At 45.3% G+C, this 27,630-nt stretch overlaps 2 protein-coding genes across 3 annotated transcripts; one reads left to right on the plus strand and one right to left on the minus strand.

Annotated features, from left to right (window-relative positions):
* Positions 1-854: 854 nt before the first annotated feature.
* tep1 (telomerase-associated protein 1) lies at positions 855-25,125 on the minus strand. Of its 2 annotated transcripts, none has more exons than XM_046320788.1 (56): positions 24,717-25,125; positions 23,252-23,772; positions 22,946-23,122; positions 22,650-22,799; positions 22,373-22,537; positions 21,929-22,066; positions 21,779-21,850; positions 19,382-19,503; positions 19,090-19,247; positions 18,888-18,997; positions 18,558-18,636; positions 18,278-18,470; positions 17,806-18,037; positions 17,348-17,500; positions 17,103-17,177; positions 16,891-17,012; positions 16,596-16,661; positions 16,345-16,491; positions 15,805-16,096; positions 15,493-15,614; positions 15,212-15,325; positions 15,007-15,124; positions 14,724-14,912; positions 14,405-14,589; positions 14,127-14,268; positions 12,711-12,890; positions 12,353-12,445; positions 12,137-12,269; positions 8,546-8,705; positions 8,220-8,356; positions 8,034-8,122; positions 7,828-7,942; positions 7,675-7,719; positions 7,363-7,564; positions 7,124-7,244; positions 6,833-6,957; positions 6,628-6,727; positions 6,384-6,536; positions 6,057-6,269; positions 5,763-5,819; positions 5,530-5,674; positions 5,210-5,431; positions 4,935-5,092; positions 4,364-4,471; positions 4,121-4,225; positions 3,787-3,916; positions 3,583-3,668; positions 3,331-3,466; positions 3,093-3,223; positions 2,863-2,984; positions 2,519-2,650; positions 2,323-2,422; positions 2,089-2,203; positions 1,889-1,971; positions 1,686-1,790; positions 855-1,388 (listed from the first exon to the last, which is right to left on the minus strand). In XM_046320788.1, the coding sequence occupies exons 2-56, from the start codon at positions 23,768-23,770 to the stop codon at positions 1,269-1,271; spliced, it is 7,761 nt and encodes a 2,586-aa protein (XP_046176744.1). In that variant the 5' UTR covers positions 23,771-23,772; positions 24,717-25,125; the 3' UTR covers positions 855-1,268. The 2 variants fall into 2 exon arrangements, with proteins under 2 accessions (XP_046176744.1, XP_046176745.1); XM_046320789.1 differs by having other exon boundaries at positions 23,252-23,775.
* Positions 24,920-26,893, plus strand: LOC124009221 (zinc finger protein 24-like). Its single transcript, XM_046320790.1, has 2 exons — positions 24,920-25,316; positions 25,571-26,893. Exons 1-2 carry the CDS (start codon positions 25,031-25,033, stop codon positions 26,491-26,493), a joined length of 1,209 nt encoding a protein of 402 aa, XP_046176746.1. The 5' UTR covers positions 24,920-25,030; the 3' UTR covers positions 26,494-26,893.
* The last annotated feature ends 737 nt before the right edge of the window (positions 26,894-27,630 follow it).

Consider the following 27,630-nt stretch of genomic DNA (forward strand, 5'->3'; position numbering starts at 1 on the left):
CTACATGCAAAAGTATGTGGACACCTGCTTGTCAAACATCTCATTCCAAAATCATGGGCATTAATATGAAGTTGGTCTCCCCTTCTGCTATAATAACATCCACGCTTCTGGGAAAGCTATCCACTAGATGTTGGAACATTGCTGCGGGGACTTGCTTCTATTCAGCCCCAAGAGCATTAGTAAGGTCGAGCACTGATGTTGGGCGATAAGGCCTGGCTTGCAGTCAGCGTTCCAATTCATACCAAAGGTGTTCAATGGGGTTGAGGTCAGGGCTCACACAGATCTCAACAAACCATTTCTCTATGGGTGCATTGTAATGCTGAAACAGGAAAAGGGCCTGCCCCAAACTGTTGCCACAAAGTTGGAAGCACACAATTATCTAAAATGTAATTCTATGCTGTAGCAGTAAGATTTCCCTTCATTGGAAATAAAGGGCCTAGCCCGACCATGTAAAACATCCCCAGACCATTATTCCTCCTCCACCAAACTTTACAGCTGGCACTATGCATTGGGGCTGGTAGCGTTCGCCTGGCATCCGCCAAACCCAGATTCCTCTGTCGGCCTGCCAGATGGTGAAGCATGATTCATCACTCCAGAGAATGCTCCAGAGTCCTATGGCGGCGAGCTTTACACCACTCCAGCCGACGCTTGGCCTTGTGCATGGTGATCTTAGGCTTGTCTGTGGCTGCTCGGCCATGGAAACCCATTTCAAGAAGCTCCCGACAAACAGTTCTTGTGCTGACGTTACGTCCTGAAGCCGTTTGGAACTCGGTAGTGAGTGTTGCAACCGAGGACAGACAATGTTTTTTTTACACGCTTTGGCGGTCCCGTTCTGTGAGCAGTCCCGTTCTGCAGGGCAGAAATTTGATGAACTGACTTGTTGGAAAGGTGGCCATCCTATGATGGTTCCAGGTTGAAAGTCACTGAGCTCTTCAGTAAGGCCATTCTATTGACAATGTTTGTCTATGGAGATTGCATGGCCCCCCTAGCTCTGACAGCTACGTTAAAGGAACATTTCTACTTTCTATGCCTGTGATGTGGTTGTCCCCCTAGCCATCTTAAGATGAATGCACTAACCTTTAGTCACTCTGGATAAGTGCATCTGCTAAATGACAAAAATGTCCATGTAAAATGTGTGGCTGAAATAGTCAAATCAACTAATTTGAAGGGGTGTCCACATACTTTTGTATATATAGTGTATAAATGTGTGAGAGTAAGTTAATTATGACTCTGTGCGTGTATACAATGTATGTGTGTACACTGGGTGATTATTCTCTCCAGGAGAGGAAGTAGAGCTGGCCCAGTGCATCGCCACACACCAGTTCACTGGAGCAGTGTGGGTTCACCTCCAAGACCAGAACAGGACCCGCACACACAAACACACCCACCTGTGCAGAAACACAGAGATAGTGTAAGCACACACACACACACACACACACACACCCACCTGTGCAGAAACACAGAGATAGTGTAAGCACACACACACACACACCCACCTGTGCAGAAACACAGAGATAGTGTAAGCACACACACACACACACACACACACACACACACACACACACACACACACACACACACACACACACACACACACACACACACACACACACACACCACTGTGACTATTCATCTGTTCTTTGTAAAATGATTTGAGTGCGTGGAAGAGTTAGAATGACATGCACCTGTTTCTTGGTGTTTCTGTCCCACATTTTGACCGTTCTGTCATGGGATGCCGAGATGATAGTGCTGTTGGTGAGTCTCAGAACACTGATCCTGTCACTGTGTGCCTAGGGAAAATCAATCAAAATTATCATAGTAAAATAAGACAACAGTTTCCTCTTCAAGACAGTCACCATCACCATCAGAGAAAAGGGAGGGATCTTACAGGTTTCCTGCTGCTCCAGGAGTTGATGTTTGGTGGCTGGTTGAACCACATATTCCCCTTGGAATCTCCACACACAACCAACTCTGGAGACAGGACACAAATTACAGTGCAGTTAATACATCATTAATTTACAGATGATTCACAAGTAGTATCAAAAGTAATATGAGTATGTGAGTGTCATTGTACTGCAGTGCAGATACCTCTCTCCACAGTCACAGCAGTTATCCAGCCACCTTTTCCACCACAAGTCTCCTCCATTTCTAGCTCAATTTTACCACATGATGACTGCAGGTCAGTCTTTGGGCCCATGGCATACTAGGGAAGGCAGATAGGACCATATTATAATCAACCAATATAACTCTTATTAAAACAATCTAAAACAGCAGCAGTGTTGTCATTGATGATGATTATATCAGTGATGGTGGTAAACTTACCATGAAGCCAAGCACAATCTGTCCTTTCTTTTCGCCCACCAGCCAAGTGCTTTTTTCATCATTGGCCACCATCCCAAGAATTTGTGTGTCATCCTTCCAGCTGCAATTTAGGCAAGTTATGTACATTTCAAGTCAGTATTTTTCATCTAATAATGTGTATACCATGAGTGAGTGAGTGAGTGAGTGAGTGCTTTACTTGTCAATCTCTCGATCAGCGTCAGCAAGGACATTGATGATATTTCCATCCTCACAGGTTCCCAGCAGGATGGAGCAGTAGTACAGGTGCATCACTGGGGTAGGCACTGAGTATGTGGAAACCTTCAACAGACTAGGGACAACAGGATGACAGTCTTTGCCGGCAGGCAATGCAGGAGTACAAGAACAAATGTTGACTAAAATTTTATCCATGTACTAATGAAAGTTATACAAATTTGCAACCAGCAGATATTGCCTGAATCAATCTCTTACAAATGCCAAATTGGGCCAATAGCAACCATCGCCATAGTGTGAAAACTTGACATATAATGGCCAAGAGCTGACCTTGCAGCGTTGTGCTGAGGATTCCACTCCACCTTCCACACTGACACAGAGCGTTGCCTGCATCCCACAGCAAACTGGTCATCAGGCATGGAGCATATCGCTGTTACACTACTGTCAGACACCTGAGCGACACAAGCAAATCAAAGATAAACCAACTTTGTTCTATTAGTCAATGAGAGAATCACAATTACAAAACAAGGTGCTGAATGGTTGGCACTGTATGGAGATACCTTTTTGTGGCCAACTGCAGAATTGTGTTTCCATAGCTCCACTCTGCCAGACTCATAGCCAGACAGTAGCAAATCCCCACTCTGGCAGAAGGACAGAGCGGTAACAGTGCCCCTCTGGTTGAGAGGACTCTCTGGAAGAAAAAATAAAGAGGGGAAATTAATAATAAAAAATAAAAAACAAAGTATAGAAATTGGAGGATTGGTTTAGGTTGACAATTCAGGTTGATAAATGTGTTACCCATTGCTGCAGCAACGCTCCAAGACCTCAACGACCGATCTTGAGACACAGTGAGGAATGTCGGGACTCCTTTCTGCTTTGAGACTGCTCCATGTATCCCTCCGCTGTGGCCTTGCAAGGTGCTGTGATGCTGTACCTAGAATTAGGAGGCAAAGAGACAATCAGACCAAGCATCACTGCATATTGATACATGCATCTTATTCAAAATCAACATAAATCCTAGAAATTACAAGCAAATTGCATTAATCCCACCTGGAAGGGGTGCCACAGCTTCACTGTGCCATCATCAGATGCCGTAGCAACCACCATGTCCTCCTGCTTAGTTTCCTTGGTCTTGTCTGAATACAAAACATTTAGGAACAATACACTACATGACCACAATGGTATGTGTATCATAGTATTTTTAAAAAGGGGAATAATATTAATATGTTTAATTATTTAGTAAAGATGCAGTACCTGGGTCAGGTAGCACAGAGCAGTGGTGTATGCGTGACCTGTGAGCTGAAATCCTGCTGATTTCCATCCCTGAATCCCATTTCCACACGTGCAGCTCCCCCTCGGCACAGCCTGCTATCACAAACTCTCCCTGCGGACCCCCCAAGACAACACAAACATCATCAAGACAAAATGGAAACACCATCACAACTTACAGTGCCTCATTACATATAGACAGCACAATTTCACCGTGAAGAAACTTTTTTTCCCCTCAACACCTTCTCCATTAAGACTACAGTTGAAAGCCATCCATCCAGTGCCATTTTAGAGAGGTCCATACTGTTGTTAGACTCACCAGGCAGCAGACTGCACTGAGGGAAGATCTCGCCAGGATCTCTCTCACACTGCGACCTTTCTGTAGGTCCCACATACGGATCTTGCAGTCACTGGAACAGCTCACCTGAGAGACAAACAGACATCAAGTTACTTGGGTTTAATTCAGAAGTATCTTTGTAGTTGAAATGATAATTATCATCAAGATAAAAAAACAGGCAACAAAAGGACATAGAAGAAAAAAAACACTAAAACAGACACTAACCACACAGTTTGGGCCCCAGACACAGCCAGTTATCCAGTCTCCATGGCAGTGTGGTAGAGACTGAGTGAGAATAGGAGGAGAGGAACTGGCATTCCACACCATTAGAACCTGAAAAGAAAGTCACATTATCACTACAACTGCCGCAAGTAACAGACAGCTCTTAATATTCTTGGTTGTTTCCATCAACAACATCCCCACTATTCACAATAAAAGTACAATTTCAACACACTAACTAATCTCTCGTGGACTGACTACGTAAACAACAGGTACCGTAGATCTGTCATGACGAGCAGCATTCATTTCAGTACTTGTCAATGGTTATTTGGACAAAACACGATTTCACAGGTGTTTGCAACTTTCACATTTCTGAAGGGGACATTTGGCCCATAGACTTGCCCGTAACTTGCAAAGAGAGCGGGTGGAGCTCTTAGTTTCGATCCTCGTTCTCCCTCTTCCTTTAACACGTATGGATCCAGAACTTAAATCGAGCATCTGACCACTTTAGTTCTGGGTTAACTGAGATTACACACCAACCGAAACTCAAATATGAACACACTCTTTAAACCTATACCTGATCTTTTCCACCAGACAGCAACTCCTCCCCAGTTGGACTGAAGGCCAGGCAGGTGACCCCTCCACTGTGACCTCTCAGGACAGAGATCACACTGGGGTCAACCCAGGGGTCAGAGGTCAAGTCCTTCACTGCCCACAGAGCAATGGAGCAGTCATCTGAGGAAAGAGATGGTGAAAGTTAGTAAATTGTTAATAAAATGATTAGATGAATTAGTGATTAGTACAAAATGAGTTTACTACTGATAAACTGAGTGTTTAAGTTATTGGTCTGACCTGAGGCAGTGGCCAGACAAGAGGAGTTTTGTGCCAGGGCCAGGATGGGGCCTTGTTGCACCCCAAAACATCCCAGCAACACCATGTCTGCCTCCTCCTGTCTCCACACCCTCAGCCGCTGGTCCCCGCCCCCAGACACCAGCAGCTCAGGTTCGTCTGCAGCCAGCCACATCAGGCAGAGGATAGACACCCGCAGGTCCTTGCTAGCCCATGTCCTCTCACCTGCACAATAGGGTTGGAGTGTGTTAAGTGATTCATTAAATTGATTCATTTCCTTGGCTTGCAAAGTTGTGTTTGTTGGAAAACTTAAAACCATATACCTGATTCAAGACTGAAAAGCTTCAACCCATCACCATGGTAACCCACAGCAGCATAACCACCAGCGACAGCCACACATAGAGCAGCAGGCTCCGTGGTTGACATCTTCTTTCCCTTCTGAATAACAGACTCCTGAATAACAGACTCCTGTCAAGGCAAAGAAAGTGATTTTTGAGATTCCAAGTGACAGAAATGGAAATTGAGGAACTTCTGAAACATGAGTGGAACAGCATACCTTGGATTCTCCAAATACATTTACAGAGCGACCCAGACCACCTGACCATAACTGGACCTGTGGAGGAAGGGGGAACAGGCAAATAAGGAACCTCTCAAAGTGTGTGTGCGCATATGGGAAGATCTATATTGCTTACTCCTCGCATCCGCTCTCCTCAAAACCCATTGGATGAGAAAGACAGGAGGTCCCTCCTCTCTGAAACTACTCCTACAATGGGTTTTGACAAGGAGAGGATGCAAGGAGTATGCAATTGAGATCTTCCCTGTGTGTGTGTAGGTAAACCATCCTTCTCACCGTGTGGTCAGATCCAGCACTCAGGAGTACCGTCCCGCCCAGCAGGAAGGTGAGCACCTCTGTAGATCCGCTGTGAGCCTGGTAGCGCCCCACGCAGGTAGAGGCTGGAACTGACCACATCCTCACCTCTCCAGACAGACAGCCAGAGCATAGCAGAGAAGAGGAGGGAGAGAAAGACAGACTGCGTACTGACCTCTGATGACCAGAGAGAGTCTGGAAGGGAGGAAGGAAGGAGGAATGATGAAAGGTTGTTTTAAAACAACGAACTAATTAAACATTTAACAGTGTGACATCTCTCGCTGCAATGCGGTCCTTCATTCGACTCACCGTAACTTCACCCTTCAGCCAGTTCCAGAGACGCACAGCTCCATCCCAACCCCCAGCTGCCACAAGATGACCTTCAGGGTCAAAGGTCACACAGTTCAGAGGGCTAGTGCTGGAGAGGGCCGTGACCAGACTGCCCTTTGGAGATGACCACACCTGTGGAGAATAACATTGATAACATTAACGTTCAAATGAATGGCTGAAGTAGGAATCAGAGCGACTGGCATAGTCTTGATGTGAGACTCACTTTAAGGCTCAAGTCCAGAGACACAGTTGCAAGGTGCTTCCTGTCTGCACTGACGTCACTTCCTGTTATTCTGTTTGAGTGGCCATCGATGAGGGCAGTTCTAGAAAGACAAGACAGTTAACCATTTTGTATGTCTGCAAGTTTGGAATTTCGTAATCCCATATAGGCCTTGGGAACTTTTTTTTTATTCCAAGCATTGTCTCACCTGCAGCCATTCTCAACATCCCACAATTCAATCCGTCCATCAAATGAAGTAGTTCCCATAAGCCCCTCCCTCAAGAAGACACATCCTGAGATTCCGTCACAGCTGCTCACCAGTGACCTCACTTCCTGTTAACGGTCAAGGTAAAATGGACTTAGATTCAAAGATGGAGCATTTGAAAGATATTACTGTCATATTTTAGTGCTGATGGTGGCATATAGTCAGTAGTAAGTCCTTTCCTAGTCTGTTAGGTCAGTGGCATATTGTTGTTATGAAAATAGAGCAGGAGTTTACCTGTCCAGTCTCTGTGTGGACGAGGTGGAGGGTGCCCTGTCCAGTCCCTACTGCCATGACCTCACCCCCTGGACTCACAACCACACAGGTGGGCTCAGAGGAGAAGGTGGAGACCAGCTTACTGTGGTAACAGAGGACACCAGCATTACTAAGATAACAATATAACTAACTCACTGAGGTAGGGAACACAGAGGTCAATGTGGTCTAACTGCAATAACTGTACAAATCAGATTAGCTACCTGGTTTCCGTCTGGGTATGTTGTTCATTGTTCAGCCACCTCATCACATGCACCCCTTTTCCCATCATGCCTTGTGCCCATACATGGGCGTCAGTGTGGTTGGGCTCGTTGAGAGCTTGCTGCAGAAACAGGGCTGGCCATGAGGACAGGATGGGTGCATGCCGCTGCAGGAACCCGACACAATCTGTCAGACCGCTCTGGTCTTCAGAGGAAAAAGGAGAGAAAGACTCAACTCTGGGCTTTCTGTCTGAGGAACAGATTCTAGAGACTTTTCTATACAGGTAACCAGTAAAAAGGGCTAAATTATTTTACCTGAAGTGTCCCATGAACCAATACCTTCCGACTCAAACCTCTTGCCTGCAGTGAAGAGAATAATAAAAGTGGAAGTAGAGTAGATTAGTTACTAGATAACCTAACACCCATTATCGAATGAAGTTCTTCCATTTCTCCAGAGAGGTGACTTACCAAACAAGCTGTAGGTCTCCAGGAGGTGGTGCAGGAGGCCATGGCGCACGTTTGCAAACAGGAAATTATAACTAGAGAGCAGGCAATGCAGCGCGTCCCACTGGCCACTTCTCATCTGACCAAAGACAACCAAGTGTTAAGGTGTGGTCAGTGACACAGAGGTCAACTGGGAGAGAGGTTAAAAAGCTAGAGGAAGTGTCACTGACCAGGTGGAATGGCAGGTTCAAAATGGAGCTGGCCTCACAGTGAAGAAATGTGCATGTTCCCTGAGGATCTGCCAGCACCCAAAGATGGGCTGAGAGAGAAATAAACACATCCTTATGTATCCATGTTTGTTTATATACAGATGTAAGCAGTGCATTTGTGTGTAGGATCTTTATAATAGTAGCTACCTGCCAACAGGATATGAGCCCTGGTCCAGTCAGCCTCTCCTGGCAGGAGGAGCTCTTTTTTAAAGGCCAGCTTGACCTCGGGATTGGTCAGTGCCAGGAGGTCATCCGGGCCGTAACAGTGGGATGGATCAATCAGGCTGCAGAACATAGTCAACAAAGAGATGGACTGTGTTTACGTTCAATTCCTTACAACAGCGCATTCCATGAGAGGGAGTGAACACTTCTGGGAGAAGGCTAGAGAATTGAGCATCATCCAATATTAGTTTTATTGCCTCATTAACCCAAATCTGACCTCCGACTGCCCATCATTTGACACAGCCTCATACCTCTGTAGACTCCGCACCATGTGGGAGAAGGTTGCCATTGGGACACGCTTTATGGGCTTTCTGGCCAAGTGCAGCATATCCTGCCATGTTGCCTTCTCACCTCCAGAGGTCAGGCCATTGCACATGTTCAGTATGGCATATAGGTCTCTCTCCCTTAGGCCTGCAATGGAACCAGGGGGGAATTGTTATGGCATGTCACAGAGCAGCATTGCTGAGTGAGATGAGGAAACGTGATTAGTAAGTAGGGTATGACTATTAGTGAGTGGTAGATTTTAGCCACTGGAGTCACTTGAGCAGATATAAAAGTTTGTCCACACCACCATCAGCCACCAGGTAAGGAGTGCATGTCCAAATTAGGTTTTGGGTAACATATATAGGAAGTACAGTTGAAATCAGAAGTTTACATACACTTAAGGTTGGAGACATTAAAACTTGTTTTTTCAACCACTCCACAAATTTCTTGTTAATAACCTCTTGAAGCTAGGGGGCACTATTTTTATTTTTGGAAAAATACGTTCCAAATTTCTCAGGACTAGAAGCTAGAATATGCATATAATTGCCAGCTTAGGATAGAAAACGCTCTAAAGTTTCCAAAACTGTAAAAATATTGTCTGTGAGTAAGACAGAACTGATATTGCAGGCGAAATCCTGAGAAAATCCAATCAGAAAGTGACTCTTATTTTGAAACCTCTGTCTTTCTATGCATTCCTATTGTCCATTGAAAGGAATATCAACCAGATTCCTTTTTCTGTGGCTTCCCTAAAGTTTTTACAGCCTTTAGACAGTTTCGGGCCTTTATTTTGAAGAATGAGCGTAAACGTCCACATTTCTTAAGTGGTCAGTTGTTGGCTCTAAGTGTGATTTTTACGCTAAACAGAGAGGTAGCAATTTTTCCTCCCGGTCCTAGTGAAAAGCCAACTGTCCCGGTTGATATATTATCGAATAGATATTTGAAAAACACCTTGAGGATTGATTATAAAAAACGTTTGCCATGTTTCTGACGACATTATGGATATAATTTGGAATTTTTGTCCGCGTTCACGTGACCGCTATTTCCGGTGGATTCCTAGGCATAACGCATCAAACTAACGGAGGTATTTGAATATAAAAAATATCTTTATGGAATATTTGCCGTCTAACTGGGAGTCCCGTGAGTGAAAACATCCGAAGCTCAAAAGGTAAACGATTAATTTGATTGCTTTTCTGATTTTTGTGACCAAGTTACCTGCCGCTAGGTGTACATAATGTTTTTCTAATATATCGATAAACTTACACAAACGCTTGTATTGTTTTTGCTGTAAAGCATCATGTCAAAATCTGAGACGACAGGGTGATTAACAAAAGGCTAAGATGTTTCGCTATATTTCACTTGTGATTTCATGAATATTAATATTTTCTAGCAGGATTATTTGACCGTTGCGCTATGCTATTTAGTGTAGTTGATGACAATTATCCCAGATCCGGGGGGGTGGTTCCAGGAGGTTAACAAACTATAGTTTTGGCAAGTCGGTTAGAACATCTACTTTGTGCATGACAAGTCATTTTTCCAACAATTATTTACAGACAGATTATTTCACTTATAAATTCACTGCATCACAATTCCAGTGGGTCAGAAATTTACATACACTAAGTTGACTGTACCTTTAAATAGCTTGAAAATTCCAGAAAGTGAAGTCATGGCTTTAGAAGCTTCTGATAGACATATGAGTCAATTGGAGGTGTACCTGTGGATGTATTTCAAGGCCTACCTTCAAACTCAATTTCTCTTTGCTTGACATCATGGGAAAATCAAAAGAAATCAACCAAGACCTCAAAAAGAATGTGCAGACCTCCACAAGTCTGGTTCATCCTTGGGAGCAATTTCCAAACACCTGAAGGTACCACGTTCATCTGTACAAACAATAGTACGCAAGTATAAACACCATGGGACCACGCAGCCGTCATACCTCTCAGGAAGGAGACGCGTTCTGTCTCCTAGAAATTAACATACTTTGGTGAGAAAAGCGCAAATCAATCCCAGAACAACAGCAAACGACCTTGTGAAGATGCCGGAGGAAACAGGTACAAAAGTATCTATATCCACAGTAAAATGAGTCCTATATCGACATAACCTGAAAGGCCGCTCAGCAAGGAAGAAGCCACTGCTCCAAAACCACCATAAAAAAAGCCAGACTACGGTTTGCAACTGCACATGGGGACAAAGATCATACCTTTGGGAGAAATGTCATCTGGTCTGATGAAACAAAAATAGAACTGTTTGGCCAATGACCATTGTTATGTTTGGAGGAAGAAGAGGGAGGCTTGCAAGCCGAAGAACACCATCCAAACCGTGAAGCACAGGGGTGGCAGCATCATGTTGTGGGGGTGCTTTGCTGCAGGAGGGACTGGTGCACTTCACAAAATAGATGGCAACATGAGGCAGAAAAATGATGTGGATATATTGAAGCAACATCTCAAGACATCAGTCAGGAAGTTAAAGCTTGCTCGCAAAATGAGTCTTCCAAATGAACAATGCCACAACTTTGGAAGTATGCTTTGGGGCAAAATGGCTTAAAGACAACAAATTCAAGGTATTGGAGTGGCCATCACAAAGTCCTGACCTCAATCCTATAGGAAATTTGTGGGCAGAACTGAAAAAGCATGTACGAGCAAGGAGGCCTACAAACCTGACTCAGCTCTGTCAGGAGGAATGGGCCAACATTCACCAATCACTTATTGTGGGAAGCTTGTGGAAGGCTATCCGAAACATTTGACCCAAGTTGAACAATTTAAAGGCAATGCTACCAAATACTAATTGAGTGTAATGTGAACTTCTGACCCACTGGGAATGTGATGAAAGAAATAAAAGCTGAAATAAGTCATTCTCTCTACTATTATTCTGGCATTTCAGATTCTTAAAATAAAGTGGTGATCCTAACTGACCTAAGACAGGGAATTTTACTAGGATTAATTGTCAGGAATTGTGAAAAACTGAGTTTAAATGTATTTGGCTAAGGTAAACTTCCGACTTCAACTTTGTGTGTTGAAAAGACAGTGGATGGTGCCTCCCGGGTGGCGCAGTGGTTAACAGTGGATGGTGACAGTGGATGGTGCCTCTGGGTGGCGCAGTGCCACCAGAGACTCTGGGTCGCGCCCAGGCTCTGTCGCGACCGGGAGGTCCGTGGGGCGACGCACAATTGGCCTAGCGTCGTCCGGGTTAGGGAGGGCTTGGTCGGTAGGGATGTCCTTGTCTCATCGTGCACCAGCAACTCCTGTGGCGGGCCGGGCGCAGTGCACACCAACCAAGGTTGCCAGGTGCACGGCGTTTCCTCCGACACATTGGTGCGGCTGGCTTCCGGGTTGGATGGCGCTGTGTTAAGCAGTGCGGCTTGGTTGGGTTGTGTATCGGAGGACGCATGACTTTCAACCTTCGTCTCTCCCGAGCCCGTACGGGAGTTGTAGCGATGAGACAAGATAGTAGCTACTAAAAACAATTGGATACCACAAAATTAGAGAGAAAAAAGTTTTTTTTTTTTTTAAACACACAAAAAATAAAAAAGACAGTGGATGCAGTTTGTGAATAAGGCGGTTTTGAAGTGCCCTGGCTCTCACCGGTGCTGCTGACAGTCAAGGCGGCCAACGCCCAGCCAAGTCCCACTTCTCTGTACTGGGACTGCAGTCTGCTCAGGCTGTGCTGCACCAGCTCACTCAGAGACTGAGGAAGAGCCTGCAGGCTCTCCTTCATCTGGAACACAGACACTTATTCATCATCTGACACAGATCATCATGACTATGGGTCGGGTCATTGTGACATGCATGATGTCTGACCTTTTCAAAGGTGGCAAAGTTCCTCAGGTCCTCACAGGCCAGGTGCAGATAAAGTGGACTCACTGCTCCCTTCTTCATCAGAAGGGTCTGAAGCTATACAGGTACACAGAGACAATAGTTAATTAATGGTGACAAAATTATACAGAGCAGGTCATACTATTCACAACACTGTTAGTAGGCTTTTCAGAGTGATGATATGGGGTCCCATGTGGCTCAGTTGGTAGAGCACGGTCCTTGCAACACCAGGGTTGTGGGTTAGATTCTCACAGGGGACCAGTACAAAAAAGTATCCACTCACTACTGTAAGTTGCTCTGGATAAGAACAGCTGCTAAATGACTAAAATGTAAAGATAATAACCTGATTATTGAAAGCTGAGTCACTAAGCTTCTTCCCATAAATGCCAAGTTCCTTCTGAACTATCTCCTTTCTGTCCGGTAAAGAAAGCTGTCCTAAAGGAAACAAGAAGGCCAGTTTCCTCTTGGCAAGGACTCGCAGCAGGGCCGAAGTGGAGGTGACACTCAGCACCAAAGACACACCCTGTCAGAAGAACACAACAAAAGAAAGAGCAGAAGTTTTTTTTTTTTTTTGTTATTTTACCAGGTAAGTTGACTGAGAACAAGTTCTCATTTGCAGCAACGACCTGAGGAATAGTTACAAGGGAGAGGAGGGGGATTAATGAGCTAATTGTAAACTGGGGATTATTAGGTGACCGTGATGGTTTGAGGGCCAGATTGGGATTTTAGCCAGGACACCGGGGTTAACACCCCTACTCTTAGGATAAGTGCCATGGGATCTTTAATGACCTCAGAAAGTCAGGGCACCCGTTTAACATCCCATCCGAAAGACGGCACCCTACACAGGGCAGTGTCCCCAATCACTAACCTGGGGCATATTTTTTTTAGACCAGAGGAAAGAGTGCCTCCTACTGGCCCTCCAACACCACTTCCAGCAGCATTTGGTCTCCCATCCAGGAACTGACCAGCACCAACCCTGCTTAGCTTCAGAAGCAAGCCAGCAGTGGTGGTATGCAGGGTGGTATGCTGCTAGTGTTATGTCCTATACTACAATGGGGCAAAAAAGTATTTAGTCAGCCACCAATTGTGCAAGTTCTGCAAATTAAAAATATGAGAGAGGCCTGTAATTTGCATCATAGGTACACTTCAACTATGACAGACAAAATGAAAGGGAAAAAAATCCAGAAAATCACATTGTAGGATTTTTAATGAATTTATTTGCAAATTATGGTGGAAAATAAGTATTTGGTCACCTACAAACAAACAAGATTTCTGGATCTCACAGACCTGTAACTTCTTTAAGAGTCTCCTCTGTCCTCCACTCGTTACCTGTATTAATGGCACCTGTTTGAACTTGTTATCAGCATAAAAGACACCTGTCCACAAGTTCAAACAGGTGCCACAGATTTTTTTCTCTCATTTTGTCTGTCATAGTTGAAGTGTACCTATGATAAATTACAGGCCTCTCATCTTTTTAAGTGGGAGAACTTGGCTGACTAAATACTTTTTTGCCCCACTGTATATGATACTACATCACCATCAGTGGAGGCTGCTGAGGGGAGGATGACTCATGTCTGGAACGGAAAGAACAGAATGGCATCAAACACATGGAAACCATGTGTTTGATAACATTCCACTAATTCCACTTCAGCCATTACCACGAGCCCGTCCCCCCCAATGAAGGTGCCATCAACTTCCTTTGGTCACCATCTACACAGAAACCGAAAACATCTGTGTACATTTAGGCTGGGTTTCTGACCTGAGGAAGGTGCTGTGGTATCCAATCAGAGGTCAGCTGTCCTGTACCATCCTGCACATGCTCTGCCCCATCAACAAGCAGGGCCAGTGGTTGGTCCTTCCTGGTGTCACTCAACTGGGAGTGGAATTCTGTCAGCAGATCTCTATGATAAAACAGATATGGTTGGATTAGTCTTGAGCAGCATTGGCCCTTCCTACTGACTCAAGCACATTTATTGGCAGGGTCATTGAAAGGCCATTTGACAAAATCTGGATAAAATGTTTGCTGACTGCACTCACTTATAAGAGGAAGGGAGAGGCAAGTCTTCTTTTTCATTGCCTCTCCGTAACCACTGTACAAGGCAGCGTAGAAGGTTTTCCACAGTGCATGCTGATTGGGTAGCAGCAGTGGAGTAGGAGATGACATCACCTCTAGGGGTTTTCTGGGACTTGGTAGGAGTTCTTAAGGCATTCGCCAGAGCAGCCTGTGTGAAGGGAGGAGACAATTTATGAGAAAAACCTTACAGAAACCGGGGAGGACTAAAAGATGGATAACATCTTTATACTGAGCGAATAAATTGTGTTTGTGTATCTCTGCTAAGCTGCTGCTATGGTTTACCATGAAGACAGTCTTGCCCTCTCCTGGAGCTCCCTCCAGCAGCACCATTCCTCCTTTGAGCTGAGCCTCCTGGACCTTCCCCACCGCCCCAGAGAGCAGCTTGGCACGGCCAAAGAACTGCCGCTGCAAGGCGCCCTGGTGCACTTCCTGCTCTGACAGATCTGACCTGGAATCACTTTCATCCGTTTTCTGTCAGAGAAACAACATCAATACAATGATTGGTGGAAGTGGAACCCAAAATGGCTTCAATGTTAAGTTGCCTGTCATTTTTAAAGTCTCTGACCTCCACAAACTGCTTCAACAGTGCCCCCCAAAGGTCCTCCAGCACCACCTTCCCAAACTCCTCCAGGCCTTTCACATAGGGCTTCCCATCCACAACACCACCCCACTCACAGGGGTAACTGAGACAGAGAGACAGAGCCCATGAGACCAATAATCTTAACAAAGCTACTTCAAGACAATGTGTAAGGAACAAAAACTGAGCTCACTTCTCTGTGACTTTCGCTTCACTATCCACTATTCTTCTTTTCAGGTCAGCCATCTTACATTCAGCCTCCTTGGACTCAGGAGCAAAGTCTGACCTCCACGCCACAGGAACAGACCTGAGAAACAAACATTGTACGATGATTATTAACATTATATTATTTCATATTCAAATGCATACAGTCAATTTTATTGTTCATATCATTGGCAGATGAACAATTGGACAAATTAGTATTTTTCAAGGTGTGAAGCTGGATAAGTGAAGTGGACTGATTTGATACTGTACCTAGACAGATGGGGTGTCCTGAAGTAGCAAAATATGCGATTCTGAGCTGTGTCTGGATGAAGGGCCTGGAACTGTCGAATCTCCATCTCGGTGATTGACAACCCCGAAGGAGCAGAATCCAGCTGTAGAGAATGGTAACCAAATCATGAAATATTTTTATCTTATTAAGCATATTTTCTGACTAGATGTGGCTGCAAATAAAAACGTCTCTCCTGATAGAAAACATGACATTTTGTGCAACCAGACAGCTTAGTAGGACTAAGAAAGAGAGAGATGGAAAGAAAGATAGCGTCTTGAGAAGGCAGGCCTTACCCAGCTGTATTGTGGGAGGTCTGGTAGGGATGGACAGGGAGGAAGCAGTCCATATCGCTCTCCCAGAATGCCTAGCAGCAGTTGGCTACGGCACACCTCTGAGAGGCAGAGCTCCACGACACGCCCAGTCTCCTCCTCAGTCACCCCCCAGCGCAGTTCCACCTCCTGCAGGTAGAGGCAGTGTGGTGCCGCACGACGCCGGAGCTCAGGGAAAACACTGCGCACCAGAACATCTCTCTCAGCGTGCATGTCTCTGAACGTTGAGGAGACAAACACACGCACGCCTCGCCATCTAAAAAGACAGGTAGGACAGAGAGCAAACGACAGGCAGAGAAAAGGAGGGGGATAAGAGTCAGTGATGCAAGAGGAGAGAAGAGAGTAATGCTCAGCTGGTTTCGTGTTCATTCAGCTCTATGGTTCTCTTGGTAACCCTATGGCTACCCTATGTTGTCAGAGACAGCCCAATCATCAAGTATGGATAATCATGGACAACCAAACCAGTTTTGAAGGAAACGTATTCAACCTGCCCTGCCACAGTACCTCATTTTTGGAGTGGCAGGAAGTGGGGTGATGGCAGATTCTCGCTCAGCCTCTTTAGCACCCCCGTGTGGCGGGATAATGTGATGCAGCTTGTCTATGTGCTCCACGTGATCCAGCAGTCTAGACGAGCCTCTTTCAGCCACAAACCTGTAGAGTTAAACAAACACTTCAGAGACACCATGCCACAATATGTGTGTGTGTGTGCGTGTGTGTGTGTCAGAGACAAGAGGGTAAATGAGAAGAAAGCTTGCCTGAGGATCTGCTCGCTGAAGCCTTGGAGTACCACACAGTTCCTGTCTGTGGATTGGTCTATCTTCCTGCAACAGACAGAGGCAGGACATACACGGCAAAGGTTTTAGCCGTTATCCCCAGTGTGTTACAGAACATGGACTGAAAATGCTCCTTCCAGGAAAGAAAGCAAGCAGGATGACTATAGAAAAGGTAGTTTCTCATAGAATAGCAAATGTATGGAGACAGCCCACTGCTTGCTCTCTCCTACGTGGCAGAGATATGCTGCTGCTCAGCACACAGAAAAGCAGCCCCTACCCTTTCCCAAAGAAGATTTTCACTACGAGGACATTGTTGTTCACATCCTTCCTGTATCGGTCAAGCGCTATGTCCATGTTATTATCCAAGTAACGATCCCACAGCACGATGATATTGTCCACCTGAGAATGAAAACGGGAAGGTCACGATTCAAAGTACAATTAAGTCAAATGGAGCCCTGAAAACAATTCAAAATGTGCAAATAAACACACCTTGTTTTTCTGCGTCATCTCTCTGGTCATGAAAGAAGAGAATGTTTCATGCTTGTCATAGGCATTCTGAGCCTCCTGTAAAAGAAATGATTGAATCTACTATCAATCTCCAATACATCAGACTTTAAATATTCCCTTCAGTTTATTTAAAAGGACTTCACAGCAATGGCATTATGTTGGAAGTGTATTGAAACCGTTACAACAGTGTGTAGTTAGACATGAGGGAAAGGAAGCGACAGCCTCACCTCTATCTGCTTCATCACATGCCTGACATTATCCAACAGCACATCCGACTTGAGCTCTACTTCTGCACAACCCCACCAGTAAAAGTGGATCAGCTGGGGATGCTCAGCGCTGTGGGCTATCATCAGTGACAGCAACACTGCCACCTCCTGCATCTGTGAGGAGATACACAAATCAACAGGGTCAGTAATAAGCACAGATTACTGCTGCTAGGCATTGTAGAGTGTGGACCCATCTAGAAAAAGATCCCTAGCCCCTACTCACTAGGCACTTGTCTGGGAGGACTGGACAAGTCTAAGCAATATGGAGAAAATGTGACCTAGCATGTCTGAGGGAAGGGTGAAGCTGCTACCATACTGACTATACTTCCCCATTTTTTTTAAAGATCTACACAAGTGTGTAGAGGGTAGAGGCTAGGGGTTGTTTCTGGTCAGGGACGTAGTGTGTTGAGGGTTCTTACAGAAGGTGTGAGTTTCTCTTCCTTAGTTTCATCTACTTTCTCTGCCTCTACGTCAGGCGGACAGCAGAAGTCCTGAGTGGCGCTCCAGGTGTCGTCCTCAGCCATGTTACCAGCGAACAAGATCACGGTGCGACCAGGGAGGGGTGGCACGTTGTAACGGCACGAGATCTGCACCGCTGTTTCCAGAGCCTTGCGGTACTGCTCCAGAAGGGCCTGCGAATACAGTCTCTGGCTGTGGATGGACACACACACACACTTCAGGGTGCATCGTCCTTACTCAGTATAAACATATATCTATTTATTATCACGCAAACACAATGCAGATTTTAATATTACAGTTTTCCTCTGGACTTCCTCTACCTGATAAATATTCATGATCAAATCTCCCATGTCCCTTGGTTCCCCTGTCTGGATCACCTGATTCCTCTCCCAGGTGAATACCCGGTTTCATACCCGGTGTTGATGTCTGTACCTGGCTTTCTGCAACTGACTCTTCTTCATGTTGTAGATGCGGTAGACAAAGGGCACACCTAACGCCACCCTCAGCCTCTTCTGTCCAGCCGTCTCCCAATCCAAACGACTGAGGCTCTTGCTCTTAGGCATCTTCTTCAGAATGCCCCTGAGGATCTCCTTAGAGCTGGAGACCGCTTTCTCTGATGCACGGGCTAAAAGAGGGAGGTAAAAGCTTTTCAGACAACATCAAATGTAGACTTCTCCAAACTAGAATATATGTTTGTGTGAAAGATACTAACCCATGTTGTTGAGCTCCATTATGACCTTATAGGCGGAGAGGAAACGGAAGGGAAACTGTCTGCTCTGAATCACTGCTTTCTGTAACAACACCAGTGTTTTATTGGGATATAGGTGTTAATGTAAATATGCTGTATTCCCTACTGTAATTTCTAGCAACTTTTATTTGATCCTCCGCTAGACTTGTATCCTAGTGGTCAAAATCTACATGGATGTTGGACATGTGCTGACAATATATTTTTTATTTGTCCAATGATGTATTCTGCCGATTGCTTGAACATATTATAAAACAAGTGGGAATTTTTGTTTTTTAATTAATCATGGTTACTCACCCTGAAGGTCAGTCTTCCCAGAATCTTCTGATGATGCCGCTCACTGATGCCCTGGGTTATCATATTTCTCAAGTTCCTCAGCATTGCCATGAAGGGCAGAGAGTTACTGTCTGTAAAATAAATAAGGACAGCATTATAACAATATTACAGCCACAATCTGCAGCATTGATTCACTGTGAGTGTGTGTGTTTTTAAACTAGACCTATCAGTTTCTCCCAGGTGGAGGCTTTGTTTCCCTCTTGGCTGAGTTTGCGTTCCCATGTGTCTGGCTGTTTGAGCTTCATACGCTGCCCTGCCCGCTCCCTGTCCCACACCCCACTGAGCCCACTGCGGGAGAACGCCTTGGGGTCACCAGGGTACCTGAAACACACATACAAAGCACAGTATCGAGACTGTATACAGCTCAGAAAAGTTTTTAAAAATGTTAGCTAATAGATCGTTGGATCTGTAAAATAGAAAAACATCTGTCAACTTTTGTGTTTGGTATACAGTACCGCTTTCCTAGTATGGCCAGGACATGCTGAGCAGGCTCTTTGATGTGAAGCCTCTTGATCATCTTTTTCAGACTGAACTCACTCTGCTTCTTATCCACCACAGGTCTCTCCTCCATTTTCAACTTCAAACATTTACATTATAGTAATTTAGCAGACACTCTTATCCGGAGCAACTTACAGTTCATGCAAAATCTTAAAATAGCTGTGGGTTTATATTTTTTCAGAAGATGGGTAAGGCTGCTGTCCTAGCTTCATAATCTCCTAGCTTCAAACAGAGATATCACACACACAGTATAGGCTACAATATCAACATTTCCCAAGACATCACAAAGGCTAAAAGAGATTTTTAGCATGCTAGAGAACACAAGACTGTACACACAAAATACATTTCCATCCAAGTTTTATGCAAGTAGAGTCGTACTGTAGGGGAAAAAAATGCAATTTTATAAATGCTGGCAAGTAATTTATTTGTTCAACATCTTCTGTCAGTAAAATGTATTTAGCAAGAAAATGGCAGTGGAAACACCTTCATGCGCATATAGTGATATAATCCTTCTAGACCTATCGGCTGCCTTCGATACTGTGAACCCTCAGATCCTCCTCTCCACCCTCTCAGAGTTGGGCATCTCCGGCACGGCCCACGCTTGGATTGCGTCCTACCTGACAGGTCGCTCCTACCAGGTGGCATGGCGAGAATCTGTCTCCTCACCACGCGCGCTCACCACTGGTGTCCCCCAGGGCTCTGTTCTAGGCCCTCTCCTATTCTCGCTATACACCAAGTCACTTGGCTCTGTCATAACCTCACATGGTCTCTCCTATCATTGCTATGCAGACGACACACAATTAATCTTCTCCTTTCCCCCTTCTGATGACCAGGTGGCGAATCGCATCTCTGCATGTCTGGCAGACATATCAGTGTAGATGACGGATCACCACCTCAAGCTGAACCTCGGCAAGACGGATCTGCTCTTCCTCCAGGGGAATGACTGCCCGTTCCATGATCTCGCCATCACGGTTGACAACTCCATTGTGTCCTCCTCCCAGAGCGCTAAGAACCTTGGCGTGATCCTGGACAACACCCTGTCGTTCTCAACTAACATCAACGCGGTGGCCCGTTCCTGTAGGTTCATGCTCTACAACATCCGCAGAGTACGACCCTGCCTCACACAGGAAGCGGCGCAGGTCCTAATCCAGGCACTTGTCATCTCCCGTCTGGATTACTGCAACTCACTGTTGGCTGGGCTCCCTGCCTGTGCCGTTAAACCCCTACAACTCATCCAGAACGCCGCAGCCCGTCTGGTGTTCAACCTTCCCAAGTTCTCTCACGTCACCCCGCTCCTCCGCTCTCTCCACTGGCTTCCAGTTGAAGCTCGCATCCGCTACAAGACCATGGTGCTTGCCTACAGAGCTGTGAGGGGAACGGCACCTCAGTACCTCCAGGCTCTGATCAGGCCCTACACCCAAACAAGGGCACTGCGTTCATCCACCTCTGGCCTGCTCACCTCCCTACCACTGAGGAAGTACAGTTCCCGCTCAGCCCAGTCAAAACTGTTCGCTGCTCTGGCCCCCCAATGGTGGAACAAACTCCCTCACGACGCCAGGACAGCGGAGTCAATCACCACCTTCCGGAGACACCTGAAACCCCACCTCTTTAAGGAATACCTAGGATAGGATAAAGTAATCCTTCTCACCCCCCCTTAAAAGATTTAGATGCACTATTGTAAAGTGGCTGTTCCACTGGATGTCATAAGGTGAATGCACCAATTTGTAAGTCGCTCTGGGTAAGAGCGTCTGCTAAATGACTTAAATGTAAATGTAAATAATAACCATCATATCGATGTAAACTTGGAATCACGCGATGATATGGTGTGTGGTTCATTTATTTAATCTGTAGCCTAATAAACCTCCCACTACGACTCAGTTTATTGCAGTTTATTAGGCTACAGATTAAATAAAATTAACTTCAAAGGGTAGTAAAAGTGCACAGCGATGAGCATGATGCTCCTTTCCAATAAATATTGAGGGTCTTATTCTGGTGAATGATGATCAATGCTTAAAAATATTCATCTTATCCATTATCCATGTCCTCTAGACTAGCCTACCCGCTCTGTATCTGCCAGCAGTTGTTGGCTAGAGTGCACATGCCAAGAATTTGCTATTTTACAACAGACTGTGACAAAACTAACCGCTAGAGTTGAAAATGCATTAAAACACATTTTTATTCAGTACATGAAAACTGTGTGCACCAAGTCATCATGCACAGATTGTTATCCGCCAACAAGTCTGTTTGGTGGAAACACCACTAGTGGGAAATTTAGTACTTTTCTTCATGTGGATTTTAGAACATTCACATGAAAATCTGTCGCCAATAGGATGGAACCCTAGCACCACACTCACATATTTCTGCAGATTGGTGGCATCACTTCCAAGCATTTTTGCCCATTTCTCCAACTGCTGAGTGGATGGTTTCTGTGATGGAGAGAATGAGAGAAGATGGAGAAGAGAAAAAACAAGGTGTGTGTGCGTGTGTACAGACGCTTGCCGTACCTTGCCTTTGGGTCTAGAGCAACTGTGTTTGCAGCGATGTTTGCGTGTGTTGTATTTGGCCAGCTGATACTCGTTGAACTGCTTGAACTTGTCTCCCAGGGCTTTCTTCAGACAGGTGGGTAAAGAGTGGCCAAAACACTGAAGATGACATCACAGTGGAATGGTTAGGAGAGATATTCAGTGGATCGGCCTGAGCAAAGCACTGCACAGAATCCCTGATCTACAAATCAGTTTGCCTCCCAAACAACTACTCATTAAGTGATCAAGACGAGCAAACATGTGCAGTACCTTACCGAGTCTGTCCCATGTGGGGGGAGAGAGAGAGAGCGAGAGAGAGCGAGAAACATGTGCAGTACCTTACTGAGTCTGTCACATGTAGAGAGAGAGACAAACAAAGAGCAGTTGAGATTAGTAAGAGATTCACTGAGATTGACCAAGACTCACCGTGCTGTAGAGTCTCACCACTTCCAGCCAATCAGAGGGTAGCTGCACAGCTGCACAGAAGTACCTACGCACGTGTGGCTTAGTGGTGGGCAGATGGGCAGCAAGAGCCAAAAGGAAGTTAGCTGTGATACGGATGTTCAACTCCTGTCTGGTGTAAACTGCAACCTAAAGGGGAACAGGAAAATATGGTAAAATAGGATAACTGTTTAATGCACCCGAAAATCCATAGAGGACCCTAGTTGGACATTACCAAGAGAGGTTCTCCAGTAACACACACCTTGAGGACAAACTGGGGATCGTCAGTAGAGATGGCCTTGGACAAGTTCTGGATCCTTTTCCAGACACTTTCCTCTACATCCCAGTCCTTCTGACCGGGAGCAGTGTTCTTATTCACCAGAGAACAGCACACCTCGTTCAGCAGCAGGTACTGATTGAAGGGAAAGTGTGAGGAAAATAAATTGTGGGGTAGAAAGAGAGAGCAGGAAAGGGGAGGGAGAATGGTTTTGAGGTTCAGGTTGATGTTGAGATACATGGTTTTCTGTGCGAGACTAAATGCAGAATCTACTCCCTCACCTTTTTGTCTTTCAGTTCTTCCTCCAGTTCATCTTTCCCCCTCTCCATCTCACCAAAGTCCTGTTCCCCGAATGGCATGGTTTGGTCCAACTTCTCTTCATCCAATGCCATGTCCAGGACAGGCATTTCTGTGGATGCCTCAGTCTCCTCAGCCATGAGGCTGTCCCGGTCAGAATCCTACCATTTCATAAGGAGGAAAGAAAACACATTTGGTACAATGACAACAAAATGTGCCTGGACTGGAAGGGACCTTGTGCAAACCACATCAACAAAGCCAGACTGAAAAGGATGCATTGTGCCATATACCACAGTCATCTCTTCATAGTAAGACAGCGCGTCCTCAGAGGCAGGCTGCCTAATTCTTCCTTCTCCTCCCATCCGCTCGTCTACATTCAGAACCGGAGGGGGGAGAGAACAGGTAGGAGGCAGGACACATGTAGAGGGTGCCAGGGTTGAAGAGAACAGAGGGGGGAGGGGAGAGGGGAGAGAGAGGGAATGAGGGAAGAGTAGTGAATCCTTCTTTAGGAATTTGTTCTCTGTGCTGAGGAGTGGAGAGGTGAGGAGGGGAGAGGTAAGACAGGGAGAAGTGAGGGAGGAGGTGGTAGTGGAGAGGAGGGAGGAGGTGGTGGAGGTGAGCCTGGAGGGCTGGAGAGAGGGGCAGGAGGAGGGCTGGGATACTGGTCCAGAGAAGGACTGAGGCAGCACAGATGCATGGATCAGGCATCTGTTCTCCATGCTCTGGCCATGGTAGTTAGAGTAGAGCCCCCCTGATGCAGCCTGCTGGTCCTGGGCCCCATGAGGCTGGAGCAAAGTCAGCACCTTCATCTCTGCTGGGAGACAGGTCAATAGACTGTCAGGCAAATATTCACTCAGCACAGGGAGGGTCCTTTTTATAGTACATCTAGGACAGCGTTTCCCAAACCCAGTCCTCGGGACCCCAAGGGGTGCACGGTTTGGTTTTTGCCCCAACACTACACAGCTGTTTCAAATAATAAAACATTTATGATTAGTTGAATTAGCTGTGTTGTGCTAGGGCAAAAAAACTAAACGAGGAGAGTTTGAGAAACACAGCTCTAGGACAAACAGATTACACAGTACCTCAAGGTAATAATGTATTTGTACTGTTTTACACCGATTGTAACCTGTGCACGTGGAAAGTAAACTTTGAAACTCGACTGACTACGTTTGTTAGAGATAAGCAGTTCATCCGCATTCTAGACAGGTCTTATTTAAACAGTCAACGGTAAAACATACAAAAGGGCATTCATGTGTTTGGGTGGGTCGCTTGAATGACAAAGAGAGTGGTAAAAAAAGAACAAAGTTCACTCGACACACATAAAGATTGTCTTGTGCTTTAGATATGACTGGCTCATTAAATGAATGACAAATCCAGAACCATGCACCAATGCTGTTCTGTCCATGTCCAGAACACCAGACAGAAGTGGTGCTTGTACACAATGATAGATTGGTACAGTACTGCCTAGCTCTGGTCCAGGGCGTTAGGGACACGCACTAACGCCCTGGACCAGAAGTATAGCGCATCAATGTTCTTCCTACAAATAATAACAACACAGAAACACGAATGTCCAGACTAGAATACATTGTGCCCATAGAACAATATTGTGCGAACTGCACAGGGATGAAAGTCTAAAACCAGGTAGTAATCAAAAAGCACATTGAAGTAGCAAGGCTACCCAGACTTACAGGTACTTTGAATGGGCGTGACTGTAGCTAATTCTTCTGAAAGTCACAAACAGGGACGCAAACTTACCTAATAAGTAGCGGGACAACTACTGGCTAACACTTCAAAAATAATTCTATTTGTGTTCAGTTTTCAAATCACTGGTTCAGAGCAGCCAGATGAAATATTATTTCCGCATACGTCTCCGCCATGTAGCTGTCTGTCAGACGAGCGCAGTCTATACATCTATCCTCTACGGACACCGTAGGAGATCATATGATCAGGCGCTCCTCCCCTCCGTTTGTTTTCGCGGAAGTAAAAATTATCAATGTGGTAGCTAGCTAACTAACATTTGTCTTTCCGACTGAAAATTATCTTTAGAAACATAACACTAGTCAGATAAAATGTTGTTCCAGGAGAATATGACTAATTGTGTTACTTTTCAAACCAAATTAAGCTCAGTTATGGATGTGTTGGCCAAAACTGCGGTGGCAGAAATAAGTAAAATGTTCGATGATGGGTTTGCTGTTTTACGCTTGGAAATGTGCAGAAGAGAAAATGAAATTGAAACCTTGAAAAGACAAATATTATTTATGGAGAACGAACGGCAAACGATGAGGTCCAAAACGCAAGAAGCAGGCTGTTCTTCTACATGCTCGTCCTCTTCCAGCAGAACGGAGGAGGGACAGGGTGAGCCACATCCGGCTTACTGTACTCATAGAAATATAATTCTGAAATATGTTGCTGTAAATCTCAACTCAAGGGTCAATTCTTCAAAAATATATCAAATGCAGTAGGATTGAATCCTTTAGCACAATGCCTAACTACTGTAGCTAGGTTTCAGTTGTATTGTTACTTTGTTAAATTGTGCAGTGCTCTCTCTATTGATTTTGACATACCAGTAACGTTATGCTTCTGACAATTCATTAAAACCTCCTCTTCAGGGTCCAAGGGGTCTGATGAGGATGCTAGTGAAAGCACTTCTTTTGAGCAGAACGCCAGAGAGAAAAATGACCAACTGGATCGAAATAGACCACAGCCACATGCAGAAGAAGTAGAGGGGCTTGATGAACAGTACAGGTCTGGCCACAGAGAGAAGGGTAGTGGACTAGAGTTAGTGAAGAGAGAGCAAGTGGAGGAGTATGATGTTATTTCACTACATTCATCAGTAAGTGAACATGGCACAGAGAGATCAGATCATGAGGAAACTGAGTTTGCTGTGGATGAGAGAGAGAGTCAGCTCTGGGAGTCTTTAACAGAGCGCAACTGTGACTCAGAGGGTCCAGGTTACCATAAGTGCACAGAACAATATCCACTGGATCAAGATACAGACATACAGCTCATTCAAAGTGCAGTGGAGGGTCTCGAAAGCATTCCATCGTCCGAGATGGGTGACATTAACAGAGTTATGAAAGAAGAGATGCGAGCACAGTCTGTTTGGAATGACAGAAGGACCCCTACAGATTTGGATCAGGCACAGCCAGGACAGCACAGAGAAACCATGCACCCAGAGAGAACCCAGGATGGGACAACTACCAGAGTGCCGTCAGACAAACAAACGCTAGCCAATGAGGGTGCAGGATATTCAAATGTTTGGCTAAACAGTGTATTTTCGCTTGCCCCAAATAGTTTTCACTCAGCAAAGGTATCCCCAAGGAGAACCCCAGCAAGAGAGAAGTGGTTTGTTTGCTCCTTTTGTGGAAAGAGCTTTGACCGGTTTGGTCACCTGGAGATGCATCAGCGGATTCATACGGGAGAAAAACCGTACAGCTGTGTCACGTGCGGGAGGTGTTTCGCTCAGCAGAGTAATCTCCGCACACACCAGCGAGTACACAGGGCCCTCAGAACAAACCAAACTGTCTACTGATCCATCACCATGACGAGACAATTTAGAGCATCCTGGAGAAACCAGAAGCCCATCCCACACATTATGAAACACAACCTCATTGACAAACATTTTCTAATGAGAAGACCATCAAGACACTTGCAGAAAGCAGCAGTGTGTTACTTTTGTCTTCCCATTCTATAAAGTGAGAGCAGTGAGACCCTACCACAACTGTTGCACTAGTGGTGCTTATATACTGTAGTGAGGGATCAGAGTTGCAGGTTTACAGCTTCCTGCTTGTAAACTTTTAAGGAACGCTTAAGAGGAGGATCTCCATCATCTTTAGGTTTTTGTAGAGCTATGCCAGACTAACACGACAATGGACATGCTTTTGTCAATGCATACATTTTTATGAATAAATGTGAATTCTCTCAAACTTTGAGCCCTTTCGTGTGTGTGGATTCTATAGGTGCCAGGATAAATGTTCAGGAGGGCTAACATCTGAAATGTTGCAGATAGAACTGACATGGGTCCTTGATGTACATGAGAACCATATCTATTATACACAATGTATTTCTACATTTTTATACAGAACATTCTGTAACGTTGTACCCTACTGAATTCAACCCTTATTAACATCTTAAGCCAACATGTTTGTGTGTGTGTGGGGGGGGGGTGTATTTACACTGAACGAAAATATAAATGCAACATGCAGTTACAGTTCATATAAATCAGTCAATTGATAAATTCATTAGGCCCTAATCTATGGATTTCACATGACTGGGAATCCAGATATGCACCTTAAAGAAACGTAGGGGTGAGGATCAGAAAATGAGTCAGTATCTGGTGTGACCACCATTTGCCTTATGCAGCGTGACACATTTCCTTCGCATAAAATTGATCAGTCTTGATTGTGGCCTGTGGAATGTTGCCCCACTCAATGGCTGTGCGAAGTTGCTGGATATTGGTGGGAACTGGAACACGCTGTCTTACACGTCGATCCAGAGCATCCCAAACATGGTCAATGGGTGACATGTCTGGTGAGTATGCAGGCAATGGAAGAACTGGGACATTTTCAGTTTCCATAAATGATGTACAGACTCTTACGACATGGGGCCGTGTATTATACTGAAACATGAGGTGATGGCTGAGGATGAATGGCACGACTATGGGCCTCTG

This window comes from Oncorhynchus gorbuscha, linkage group LG22 (genome assembly GCF_021184085.1).
Source record: "Oncorhynchus gorbuscha isolate QuinsamMale2020 ecotype Even-year linkage group LG22, OgorEven_v1.0, whole genome shotgun sequence".
In the NCBI taxonomy this organism is placed as follows: domain Eukaryota; kingdom Metazoa; phylum Chordata; class Actinopteri; order Salmoniformes; family Salmonidae; genus Oncorhynchus; species Oncorhynchus gorbuscha.

Bases quoted from the DNA above. Each gene is read 5' to 3' on its own strand.
- tep1 (XM_046320788.1), bottom strand. From the start codon at position 23,770: ATGAAGGTGCTGACTTTGCTCCAGCCTCATGGGGCCCAGGACCAGCAG. The intron at 16,097-16,344 runs GTACTGTGGCAG...CTGTCTTTTTAG, and splicing joins CCTGCCACTCCAAAAATGAG to ATGGCGAGGCGTGCGTGTGT. The intron at 2,423-2,518 runs GTAAAGCACTCA...CCTAAATTGCAG, and splicing joins GCTGATCGAGAGATTGACAA to CTGGAAGGATGACACACAAA.
- LOC124009221 (XM_046320790.1), top strand. From the start codon at position 25,031: ATGTTGTTCCAGGAGAATATGACTAATTGTGTTACTTTTCAAACCAAA. The intron at 25,317-25,570 runs GTGAGCCACATC...CCTCCTCTTCAG, and splicing joins CAGAACGGAGGAGGGACAGG to GGTCCAAGGGGTCTGATGAG.